A 13,330-nucleotide genomic window follows, 5' to 3' on the forward strand; every position below is an offset into this window, starting at 1 on the left:
TGCAAGTGAATGGAGATTTCTCTTTTGAAGTTCCAAAAATCACAGACAGTCAGCATAAATGTCATCGATACGACTCCAGCAGTTAAATGAATGTCTTCTAAAGTGACACAATCACTTCTGGTGCGAAAAAGATAAATATTTAAGTACTTTTTTTTACAACCCAAATTCCAAAATAGTTGGGACAGTATGAAAAATGCTAATAAAGACAAAAATGAGTGATTTATAAATTATATCCACCCTTTGCTATATTGAAAGAACTACAACTACACATTATATTATGTCTTAACCTGTGAATTTCATATAAAAAAAAAAAATGTTTTTTTATGTACAGTAATTTTAAATCAGATGATTGCAACACGCTCCAAAAAAGTTGGGACAGTTGAGTGTTTTCCACTGTGAAACATCACCATTTCTTCTAATAACAACTTTGTTAAGTTTAGAAAGTGGAATTTTCCCCCATTCATCCCTTATGTAGGTCTTTAGCTGCACAATTGTACGGGGTCTTCGTTGTCATATGGTGTGCTTCATAATGCGCCGCACATTCTCAATTGGAGACAGGTCAGGACTGCAGGTAGGCCTGTCTAGCACCCACACTCTCTGCTCACACAGCCATGCACTTGTAATCCAGGCAGTATGTGGTTTGAAGTTGTCCTGCTGGAAAATGCAGGGACATCACTGGAAAAGATGGTGCTGAATGGCAGTATATGTTGCTCCAAAATTTGTACATATCTGTCTGCATTCATGGTGTTCACACAGATGTGTGAGTTACCCATGCCATGGGCAATGACACACCCCTGGCTCATACAGACACTGGCTTTTGGACCTGACGCTAATAACAGCTTGGATGGTCCTTTTCCTCTTTGGCCCAGATAACATGACGGCTGTGTTTTTCAACTTCTACTTTCCATCTAAGCTGAGACCGAGACCAGAGAAGTTGGCAGCGCTTCTGGACAGTGTTGATGTAGGGCTTCTGCTTTGCATAGTGAAGTCTTAACTTGCATCTGTGGATGCAATGGTGAGTGGTGTTGACTAACCAAAGGTTTACTAAAGTTATCCCAAGCCCATGTTCATGATATCCATTACAAATGAATGCCGTTTTTTAAGACAGTGATGTCTGAGGGATTAGAGATCATGAGCATTCAGAAGTGGTTTTAGTCTTGCCCTTTACGCACCGAGATTTGACCAGATTCCTTGAATCTTTTAACTATATTGTGCACTGTAGAGGGTGAAATGCCCAAAATCCTTCCAATTTGTCTTTGGGGAACATTGTTCTCAAAGTGCTGGATTATTTGCTGAAGCACCTCTTGGCAAATTGACAAGTCTTGAATGACCCTTGCTCTTGAAGGACTAGGCTGTTTTTGGAGGCTCCTTATAAAGTTGTGATAAGGAGGAGGGCAGGGCCGGGCATACGCCCAGCCCTGAATTGGGCTAATCAGATGGGAAGGTGATAAAAGACAAGCCAGAGGTGTCAGTTCGAGAGAGAGCCACATGCGGCCGCTGTGCGTGTGTGTCTGTGTGTTTAAGTTGATTTAAGTTAATTTATGATATTAAAAGTTACGTTGACTTTTCAGCAGGTTCCCGCCTCCTCCTTGCCCATCTTTACCTGTTGCACTGGTGCTGAAACCCAGGAAGGAGGAGGGATGCGCTGTTGTGGAGTCCTCGCTGCTGCCGTCCGCCAGGGGAGGAGCCGCGGCCATCCGTCGGGGGACGGAGTCGGCGCTGCCATCCACCAGGAAGGGAAGGAGCTGTTCTGTCCACCAGGGGTCGAAGGACTCAATGCCGTCCACCCGGGGGAGGAGCGGCTGTCGTCCGCCAGAGGACGGAGGAGTGGATGAGGACCAGGCGACGGCGTGTCCGGGAACCGGCGAGCAAATTTTTCTCCCTCTCTTCTCTCTCTGTCACTCCACCTCACTCTTTCCCTCTTCCCTCTCCCTCCCCTCATCTCTCCCAGGGCTCCAGAAAGGCGGGGAAGACCAGCTGGCAGGGACGGCCTGAAGGGCAACACCCCCCCTCCAGTAAGGGAGATGAGGGGAGTACGTCATGCTGGAGGTTTCCCCGACCTGAGTTGGGCGATGGAGGAGTGTGACAAGGAGGTGGGCGGTCTCATCAGCCGGGAGGGGGATAAAGAATACATCACAAGAGAGACCGCTTGGACTCCACCCTCTCTTGAAGCATTGGATTAGAGTTAAAATGTACTTAAATATTACTATTTTTTCGCACCAAAAGCAATCATTTTGCTTTAGAAGATATTAACTTAACCGCTGGAGTTGTATCGATGACGTTTATGCTCCATTCACTTGCATTTTAAGGACCCACTGAGCTAAGATATTTTTCTATTTTTCTTCAAATGTGTTCTGGTGAAGAAAGAAAGTCATACACACCTGGGATATCATGAGGGTGAGTAAATTATGAGAGAATAATGGGTGAACTATTCCTTTAAGGCCGAATCACCAAACTACCAACCAAGTGTGAATAATGTTTTTTTTTTTAAATAAGTGGTCTGACTGTCATCGTTGTCTAAAGTTTATAACTCACAGGGATGCAAACTCATGAGGGTTGAAAAAGTTGAGACAATCACTGATCCACAGACATGCTTTCTGGGATTATTTTTTTAAAGAATAAGATAAAAGCACAAATTTTTTTTTGTGGATTTTCTCCCCTTTTCTCCCCAATTTGGCATGCCCAATTCCCAATGTGCTCTAAGTCCTCGTGGTGGCGTAGTGACTCGTCTCAATCCGGGTGGCAGAGGACGAATCTCAGTTGCCTCCACGTCTGAGACAGTCAATCCGCGCATCTCATCACGTGGCTTGAGCATGTTACCACGGAGACCTAGCGCGTGTAGAGGCTCACACTATTCTCCACGGCATCCATCCACAACACCACGTGCCCCATTGAGAGCGAGAACCACATTATAGCGATCACGAGAAGGTTAACCCAACGTGACTCTACCCACCCCTAGCAACCGGGCCAATTGGTTGCTTAGGAAGCCTGACTGGAGTCACTCAGCATGCCCTGGATTCGAACTTGCGACTCCAGGTGTGGTAGTCAGCGTCTTTACTTGCTGAGCTACCCAGGCCCCCTAAAAGCACAAATTTAAAACTATTTTAATGATTCAAGTTCAGAAAATTATCTGCACAATTGTGCAGAATTATCTGCAAAAATAAAGGGTATTTTGTTGTGGCTTGCTTCTGTTTCACAAATTTGTTCAGTTTCATTAATTGATTAGTTTAGTGACCACTTCTGGAGATGCCACAAGGTGGTGACAAATGAGCATCTTATGTGTAATGAGTGAGTCACTGAATCATTTTGAGATGTTCACAAACTAAATCTGCCAAGAGACTTTATAGTATTTAAGCATAATAAGAACAAAGCAGATCTATCATTTCTGTTCAGTTTGTGAACTGCCGAGCATGACTTTTCATCCAAAAAAGACAAAAATAATAATAATCTAATAATAATAATAATAATAATAATAATAATAATAATAATGAATCAATAACGTCCTTACCATCTCCTTTATTAAAATTAGCATGTAAAATCTACTGACTTCAGCAGAATGATTTATTAGCCAGGGCTAGGAAACTGGCGACCCACGGACCAAATCCGACCCCCCAATCATCTTTGTCTGGCACTCCGACTGCATTTTGATATAATTGCCTTGCCATCTGAAATACCACAGCGCTCTCTGTGTAAAACTCAGCATTCATAAGCGCGTGCAACAGCATTCAGCCTTCATCAGTTATCCGGACCGAACCGCGCGTTTAAGCTTTTCTGCCGATGGTTTAGTTACACTGCTTTGCTAAACATGGATCACACCGTTTAGGTAAGCATTTGATAGCATCTTTTTCGTGAGGCAAAAACGAGTGTGAAAAACAATTTGTTGTGAAGCTGGAGCCGAGGTTGTGCTGACACATCACTTCATAGACTTCAATGTATTTGGCAGCGCTGAAGCGAGTCATATGTATACACATTATGTATAAACATTAGACATTTTTAAACAATAATAGCTCTTCCGCCCTTTTCTCTCTATGACTTTTCCATGACTGGAAAATTGCATTGCAAAATTCCAGGTTTTCCAGGACGTGTGGGAACCTTGCTTATTTGGTTATTACTTAAGATTAAGATCAGAAGGTTATTAGATTTTAAATGATAGATCACAAAGACAAAATTTATTTGCAAAAGCGTGCACTGATGAATCATGCACAGGAACATGTACTACGTAAAGTGTGTAGATTTAGATCTTATAGACAATGTCCAGTTGGTTAATGAAGGTTCACACTCATACCTTGGCACTGGTGATTGTACCAAAGGGAGAGAACTCTTTACGAAGGCACTCATCATCAATGCCATCATCCAAGTTTTTCACATAGAGATTGACACCCTATTAAAACAGCAAAAAATGGTCAAATAGCTGCATCTGTGAGAACATTTATGTCACGCTTCTAGATTCGAAGAAAAACTATCAAATGCTTTTTATTGATGGTCCAATGAAGCACCATAAAGGAGGCAATACATTTTCTATAAATGATTGTACATAGCCATTTCTATCCCCATTATTCACAATGACAGAATTACGGGGCCCATAGACTACTAATTCAATGTTGCAGCCATTTTGGCCAGTACGGTCCACAGAGGAAGCACTGAATTTGACAAGGCTGCAAGGGTCAGAATTCAAGCTCACTGACCTGGTAGCGAGTCATGCGATCCTGCTTCATCTGTTCAAACTTGCGCTTGAGCTCAGTCTGACGCTCCACTTTCTTCTGAGCACGACCCACATAGATGAGCTTCCCGTTCAGCTCCTTCCCATTCATTTCATCCACAGCCTGATGAATGACAGTGAAAAGAGAGTAAAGAGGCCATATATAATTGTTTAAAACCTGTCTATTAGTGCAGGAAACACAAACTCGGTTCCAAACCTAGTGAGCTGTCTCCTCCCGTGCGCTTTGCGTGAGAAGCGCCCTTTGTGTGCCGCAGGGGGTTGTGTCCTATGTAGAACATTACAAATAAATAACTTCCATGTCATAAAAAGGTAGCGGGCTAGGTAGGCAGGAGCAGCTCACTAGGTTCTGTAACAGATCAATCATATTAATTTTACTGAATTCAATGTTAGACTGACCCTTTGGGCATCTTCATGCCTCTCAAAACTGACAAATCCAAAGCCTCTGGATTTTCCATGTTCATCAGTCATGACACGGATGCTCATAGCATTACCTTATCAAATGTGATAAATCAGTGAAACGTATTAGCATAGAGAGAATAACAATACAACTGTAAAACAGTAAAGTACAGCAAAGCTTACCATATTTGCTGAAGATGTCCTTGAGTTTGTCATCATCCATATCTTCCCCAAAGTTCTTGATGTACACATTGGTAAATTCTTTTGCTCTTGCTCCGAGCTCAGCCTCCCTCTCTTTGCGAGATTTGAAGCGCCCCACAAACCTGGGAGCAATGGAAAGGAAAATTTAATAAGGGTATCTAGTGGCCCGCAATGGCGAAACTATCAAGGGGGGACTTTAAACCTGAGCACTGCCACGGATTCTAACCCACTTCGAGCAATGGGCCATCGGGATTATCACTTATGATTGAAACAAGGGACTTGAATGCAAAGAAAGTAGCTGAATTTTATTTTTTTCATTAATTTAAGCATTTTATTTCTTCATTAATTTGGGATGTACAGCAGGAATGTTTTTTATTCTTTATGTTTAGTGTATTGTGATTCAAAACATTGATTTATTGATCTTGTTGTTTCGCATATATCTGCACTGCTCCAGCCTCTTTATTTTCCCCATCAGTTAAAATAAAAATTATATTGTTTACAAATATCATATGTGAATTGATTGCTGAGTTTTATTAGTTCGATTTAATAACTCCTGATTGTTGCATTAAAAAAGCATTTGATGGCTGAATCAAATTACTTTAGATGTTGTAAGACTCAAATTCCAGCCTCTACATTTTACATTTATTTACAAATACCATATGTATTTTGTTTTATTCGTTATAAAGTTTGATGGTTGCATCAAAAGCAGGTTGTAAAACCATAAAGATGCCGAATTAAAGGTGCACTCAGCGATTCCTGAGAAACATTGTTGATATTCGAACTCAACTGCCAAAACAAACACACCCCTTCCTTCAGTGTTCCTTTGGAAGCTCCACCCCCCAAATTAATGCACGCGAGACGGTTTTACGTACACCAGCTCCAGACACTCACAACTCTCCTGCTTCTAAATCTAACATTACAACAACAGCATATATGGGTTCTGTGAAACATAGCAAAACCTATGTTACCCACCTATCGAGAAGAAAAAGAGCAACTTCTGCATCCGTCTTCAAGCCTTTTACTTTTCTGAGGTCTCTCCACCGCTGAAAAGCCTCGCCAATGTTAATGCGGCTCCTATCCCTCGACTTATCATAATCCTTCTTTTTTAGTTTATATTTATCCAACCTTTTTCTCTTGCTCTATTTCTCAGCCATTTGTCCTCCTTGGAGTTTAGAAAGTTCACATCAGCCAGATATGCCATCGCTCTTCTAATGAATTTCCCTCTCGCTCTGCCCCCACCCCCCATCCTGTGCACATGCAAGAACCACCCCCTGTTGCTGATTGGCTGGAGTAGTGTTGTGTGGATCAGTCTGATCCACTTTGTTTTTGTCCCATTTACAGAGCCAGAGCTGTGTACAAATACTAGATTTGTTTCAGCCCACTCACAGAATGGACAGCTAGCAGACTGTGAGGTAATATTTGTAGAATTTGACAAAAGTATACTGGATTAGAATTACTGAGTGTACCTTTAAAAATTACTTCTGATTCACATTTTGTTTTTTGTATTAAAAAAAAAAAAGTCCTTGTAAAACTCGTAAACAAAGACCACAATGCACTGTGTTTGTTCATGGGCTGGTTATGTAGTAACGTAGTCAGTTTAATCGTTTAGTTCTCAAGTCAGAGGAAAAGCAGTTGGTCGTGGCATCTTCCTGGATGAAAACAGTTGTCAGTTGTCATGAAAGCAGCTCTGACATGAGAAGCAGCACCGTTTCACTGGAAAAGGGCTGTGCTGTGTGTGGCTTTGCCAGGCTGCGATGTAAACTAAAGCCTATTGGCTATTTTATTTTATTTTTTTCAATATGTCCCATCCCATCTTCCTGTTTTAGTAGGAAATTCATCAACATACCAAAGAAAACTACACTTATCAAGGCAATTCACTGAGACTTTAAGCATTAGGCTTTGTAATGGCAGAAAAAATCTAAATACAAACAAGGCATGTTTTCCACAGTTTCTCACTTAATGAACGCTAGAATGATTTAATAATTTACATTTATATTCACTTATATACACATGGAAGTAAACTGCAATTTTTATATTGATTTTTACTAAAACCCTAATACGAAAAATGGCACAAGGCTTCTGTGAATAATGAATGATTAATTTGCTTCATCATCGACTTAGACCCCGTTCACACCTGGGGCCTGTACCATGAAGCCGGCTTAGATGGCTAGCCATGTAAGTTTGAGTTTAGCTTTCGTCAACCCTGGGTTTTAGGTACCATGAAAGTGGGTTGTCTTTTACCAGTGTTCATCACCATAGTAACTTATGCTCCATGGCTAACTTGCACTGTAACAGGTTTTGTTCTGGGTATCAGATCACTAACAGATACTGAACCAATCAGCTGTAAGTAGAGTGACATCTCTGATGCAATGAAGTCACTCCATGTCTCCTGAAGCACACTTCATAGAAAAAAATCTTAAGAGTCGATTTTGTGGATTTCTATGACAAATAATTTATTTTAGAGTCTAAAAGGACTAAATATATATTTTCGGCAGAAGGCGTGTCTTATTTAATTTAAATACACTACAATGTTTTTCATTTACCTTCTTGTCATACAATCTAAAATATCTATGAAAATATAACCATAATATAATATTAAGTTATCTATAAAACAGCTAGTAAGGTGGACTAATATTATACCTGCCAATAATGACAGATTTTAAAATATTAGAAGCTTCATCACTCCTCAAGATGGCTATAGAAAGGGATGACTGCCTCCCAAACTCCTTTGTTTCATGGACAAGAGATTAAAAGTATTTCATAAGAAATGTAATATAAGCAGTAAACAAAAAGTCTTTAAAAAAAGAACAAATATGTAATTGTATTGCATACTAATTATTGCATACAGTATTTTAAATGCTTACTTTTTAATTATCCAATAGCCTACATTAAAAATAAAGAAATAAAGGGCAAAAAATAAAAAGTGATATGTGTGGAGGCGGAGGCGTGGCCAAGCGCCGTGCTCTGGAGACTGAAGCAGTGGAGATGAGTGGTGAATGATTTCCATCTGTGCTTAACACCTGTCTTGTGTTTCAGTAAGGAGTGACTGCGGCTTTTAAGGAGGCGAGACAGCTGAGGAGCACTTGACGGTGTATCCGGGAGACGGGCAAGCTTTCTTTTTCTCTCTCTCTCCTCCTGCTGTCTCTTCCCCTCCCCTACCTCGCCCTATTCCCGTCCCTGCTCCCCGGAGACGGGGTTTTTTTCCCCCCAACCTGTTCCACGGGCCCGGGGGGTTCCGGGTACCTCTACCCCACCATCTGTGTCTCCTTCCCTTTCCCGCCAGGTTGGAGAATCTGTAGCCGCAGGTGCGGGGGGAAAAGTCTGGGCTGGTGTGCTGGCGCTGCGGGGAGATGGGCCAATTCCAGGACCAATGTTTGGCGATGGATGTGGGCATGTCAGTCCGGGTCCCCGATGCGCCGCATACCGCCCCCGACCGAGCAGAGACATACCAGATACCTGTGAATATTCATGGGGTTACAGCTGTAATCAAACCTCGATTCACCAATGCTTGGTTCAATGGGAGGCTTTGGGTACAGCACATAGGGTGAAGGTGAGATGTATGCATGGGGACATTCACGTATATCCCTTAGTGCCTGTGGCTATTCAATTTCAGAAGCAAAAATATAGAATAGAGGCGGCAGATAGTCCTCATCTCACCCATCCGCTGATTTTGGGAACCAATTGGCCAGCATTTCAGTCGTTATCAGGGAGATTGTCCGGATGAGTCCTGCACTAAAGTGTCTCGGTGTGTGGTCTGCGACGTTTTGTGGAGTAACACACCTTCGGGACAGTTTGTGGATGAATCTACACGCTCTTTGTGTTTATTCCGCCTATTGGCTGGAGTTTGTTTTATAGATTATCTTTTGCCGTGTAATTCTTCTAACAAAATTTGTATAGAAACACCGGACTTCAGTAATCCGACGGCAAAGCTGTCGCGGGGGCTCTCGTAGGCATACATGGACTGTTTGAGTTTAGAGGGATGGACGCCAGTTGGCACTGTCGTGCGCGGGGTTAATGCACACATTTTTCTTTTTTCTGTTTGTTTGGTTCTGGGGGAAGTTTGGGTTTTAATGGTTGCACCAATGTTGGAATGTGGTCTTTATAATCTTGTTTTTGACACACAGTCTATTTTTTCTTATATGTCAAAATGTCAAATGTTAATAAGAGTGGATTGTCTCTTTCCACATGGAATATGAATGGGTTGGGGCACCCCATAAAAAGAAGGTTATTTCTCTTCTTAAGCGTAAGAAATATGATATAGTGTTTCTTCAAGAAACGCATCTTTCCCTGCAGGAAACTGAAAATTTGGGAAGATATGGGGTGGACATGTTTTCTTTAGTGCTGGCTCAAGTAAGAGCAGGGGAGTCATTATGCTGATAAGTAAACATCTACAATTCAAATATCTCAAACAGATTAAAGATAAATTAGGAAGAGTCATTATTGTTTTAGCAGAAATTCAGGGGCAAAGTCTTATTTTGGCTAATATTTATGCACCTAACTTTGATGATAAGGGCTTTTTTATAGATCTTGAAGGGATGTTTCAAGCCGCTGGCATCCCTCGTGATATAACTCAGTCCTTGATCATAGTGAAGCAAAAGTGTGCAAGCCCCCTAGAGCAACATTGATGCTTCAGAGGATGTGTAAAAATCTTAGTCGTACAGATATTTGGAGTCTTTTGAACCCATCTGGGAGGGACTATAATTTTTTTTTCATCAGTCCATAACATTTACTCTAGAATAGATTTTTTTTTTTTTTTTTTATATCTAAGCCCCTCATTTCATCTGTTGTTGATTGCTCAATTGGAAACATTTTAGTCTCAGATCATGCCCTGGTGTGTTTAGAGATGTTGCCACATATGGAGAAAAGGAAATCATATAGTTGGTGCTTTAATGTATCCCTTTTGCAAAATCCTGAATTCCAACAAATGTTAAAGGCTGAAATCAATGTCTATATGGAGACCAACTGGTTCTCAGTATCCTCTGTGGGCGTGGCTTGGGAGACACTTAAGGTGGTTCTTAGGGGCCGGATCATACAGTATGCTGCATTCACCAAAAAAATCCAAAGCACAAGAACTTGTGGAATTGGAAGGGAATATTAAAAGTGCTGAGGCAGAGCTGAAGTGCCGAATGTTGTCTAATGGCCTCAGAGAACTGACCCGATTGAAATACAGATATAATACTATTTTGTTGCGGAAAGTGGAGTTTTTGCTATTCAGGGCAAGACAGTCATACATTGAGTCGGGGGACAAGGCAGGAAAACTTCTGGCTAGATATATAAAGCAGAGAGAGTCTTTTCCTACCATTCCCTCAGTGAAATCTGCGGGGGGTGAAATATTTACCTTGGCCATTGATATTAATAATGCTTTTAAAGAATTCTATCTTGATTTCTATAGTTCCACGTCTTCATCTACTGATGAGGATATTAGAAACTTTGTGGAACCATTAGAACTTCCTAAACTCACGGCTGAGCAAAACAGTTCTCTTGAGGTAATTAAGGCCTTGCCAAGGCTCCGGGGCCAGGCGGCTTTGCCGCTGAGTTTTTTAGATCTCATGCTACAGAACTGGATCCACTTTTGCTAGAAGTTTATACAGAATCATTAAAGAATGGAAAGCTTCCATCAACCATGACGCAAGCCCGGATCAGTCCAATTCCTAATAAGGACAAAGATCCAAGCGAGTGTAAGAGTTACCGTCCAATTTCCCTGATCCAGCTAGACATTAAAATATTGTAAAAATTCTGGCTAACCGATTAAGTTATGACATCTCTTATACAATAGATCAGGTGGGGTTTATTCGGGGCCGTAACTCTTCTGATAACATTAGGCGTTCCATTAATGTCATGTGGGCAAGGGGGCCTGGATAGCTCAGTGAGTATTGACGCTGACTACCACCCCTGGAGTCGCGAGTTTGGGGGGAAGGGTTATTGTTTGGGGGGGAAGGGTTATAATTTTATATAATCTGATTCCACATTTTCTGTTATGTTTAAGTTGTTGTATGGAATCAAAAAAAACTGTTAATAAAAAATAAAAATAAAAAAAACAAAAAAAAACCTAACAAAGGGATATTGGCAGATTCCCTTGACTCCCACATCCCGAGAAAAAAACGGCCTTTTCCACTCTGTTCGGCTTACACCAATTCGTTACTCTTCCATTCAGTTTGTTTGGGACCCCGGCGATGTTTCAGTGACTCATGGACAAAGTCCTTCGCCCACACGCTGTGGAGCTGGCTATCTGGATGATATCATCATCTATAGCAACGATTGGCAGCGGCACATCCAGCATCTGAGGGCTATACTGAGGTCGCTGAGGTGGGCAGGACTCACGGCAAATCCGATGAAGTGTGCAATTGGGCAGGTGGAAGTACGGTATCTGGGCTTCCACTTGGGTCAAGGACAAATGCATCCCCAAATTGATAAGACAGCAGCCATTGCGGCTTGTCTAAAAAGGGGGTGAGACAGTTCCTGGGGTTGGCTGGCTATTATCGGAGGTTTGTGCCTAATTATTCGGATGTCACCAGCCCACTGACTGATCTCACTAAAAAGGGAGTGCCAGACTCGGTCCAGTGGACAAAGCCATGCCAACAGGCTTTCTTACAAGTAAAAGCCGCACTCTGTGGCGGTCCACTGTTACGTTCCCCTGACATCTCTCTCCCTTTTGTTTTACAGATGGATGCATCGGACAGGGGGTTGGGAGCTGTGTTGTCCCAGGTAGTGGAGGGTGAGGAGCGCCCAATGCTGTACATTATCCGAAAGCTCTCGGTAAGAAAGACTAGGTACAACATGTTAGAAAAGGTGTGTCTGGCCATCAAGTGGGTGGTCCTCACCCTCTGGTACTACCTGTTTGGGAAGGCCTTCACCCTTTGTTCGGACCATGCCCCACTCTAATGGCTCCACCGCATGAAGGATACTAATGCGCGGATCACTCGTTGGTATCTGGCACTTCAGCCCTTTAAATTCGAGGTGGTCCACAGGCCAGGGTCGGTGGCAGACCAGACGGTTCCCCGGCCTGAGTCGGACGATGGGGGTATTTGGAGGGAGGCATGGCCGATTGCCATGCTGTGGAGAGTGAAGCAGGGGAGATGAGTGATGAATGATTTCCACCTGTGCTCAACACCGGTCTTGTGTTTCAGTGAGGAGTGATTGGGGCTTTTAAGAAGAGGAGACAGCGGCAGTCAAGAGAGATGCTTGTGTGTTGGCCGCTGCCGTGTTGCAACTTTTGAGTGTTTGAATTGAAGCTTCACCGTTGCACTTTAAGCGAACGTGTTTATTTTTGTGAATAAAGGAGTGACATTCCTGAGTTGGAATCGTCATCCCACTTCCTCATTCCTGAACCTCATTACAACATGTTAAAAGTGTTGTTGAATGAATGTATATATGAGGAGTTAACAGAGTAGTTAAGAAGATAAGTTTACACATCCCTTGTCAAATATGCAAAATGATCATTATTTAAATATATTACAGTATATACATATATACACGCATACACACGTAAACACATACACAGACACATATATATACATACATACACACGCACTTACATACACACGTGCACATACGTCGATCAGCCACAACATTAAAACCACCTGCCAAATATTGTGTAGGTCCCCCTCGTGCCGCCAAAACAGTGCCATCCCGCATCTCAGAATAGCATTCTGAGATGATATTCTTCTCACCACAGTTGTACAGAGAGGCTATCTAAATTACCGTAGACTTAGTCAGTTCGAACCAGTCTGACCATTCTCTGTTGACCTCTCTCATTGACAAGACATTTCTGTCCAAAGAACTGCCGCTCACTTAATGTTTTTGTTTTTGGCACCATTCGGAGTAAATTCTAAAGACTGCTGTGCGTGAAATTCCCAGCAGATCAGCAGTTACAGAAATACTCAAACCAGCCTGGCACCAACAATCATCCATGCGATTATCTAATCAGCCAATCGTTTGGCAGCAGTGCATTAAATCATGCAGATACGGTCAGGAGCTTCAGTTAATGTTCACATCAACCATCAGAATGGGGAA

The 13,330-nt window shown here is 42.2% G+C and overlaps 1 protein-coding gene and 1 non-coding gene across 7 annotated transcripts in view; both read right to left on the reverse strand.

Moving 5' to 3' along the window:
- Positions 1–13,330, reverse strand: part of pabpc1b (poly A binding protein, cytoplasmic 1 b) — a 45,208-nt gene that overhangs the window by 9,363 nt on the left and 22,515 nt on the right. For 4 of the 6 annotated variants that reach the window (XM_051663187.1, XM_051663186.1, XM_051663189.1 and 1 more), the window contains exons 4-7: positions 5,300–5,439; positions 5,117–5,211; positions 4,686–4,823; positions 4,286–4,381 (exon numbers count right to left, since the gene is read on the reverse strand). In XM_051663187.1, coding sequence (XP_051519147.1) covers positions 4,286–4,381; positions 4,686–4,823; positions 5,117–5,211; positions 5,300–5,439 — 469 coding nt within the window. Of the gene's footprint in view, positions 1–4,285; positions 4,382–4,685; positions 4,824–5,116; positions 5,212–5,299; positions 5,440–13,330 lie in introns of those variants that run through there. The other 2 variants (XM_051663188.1, XR_007893848.1) reach the window with 2 other exon arrangements.
- LOC127421684 (small nucleolar RNA SNORA5) lies at positions 4,527–4,660 on the reverse strand. Its single transcript, XR_007894049.1, has one exon. It is a non-coding gene; the product is annotated as a small nucleolar RNA SNORA5 (small nucleolar RNA).

This window comes from Myxocyprinus asiaticus, chromosome 30 (assembly GCF_019703515.2).
Source record: "Myxocyprinus asiaticus isolate MX2 ecotype Aquarium Trade chromosome 30, UBuf_Myxa_2, whole genome shotgun sequence".
NCBI classification, from domain to species: Eukaryota; Metazoa; Chordata; class Actinopteri; order Cypriniformes; family Catostomidae; genus Myxocyprinus; species Myxocyprinus asiaticus.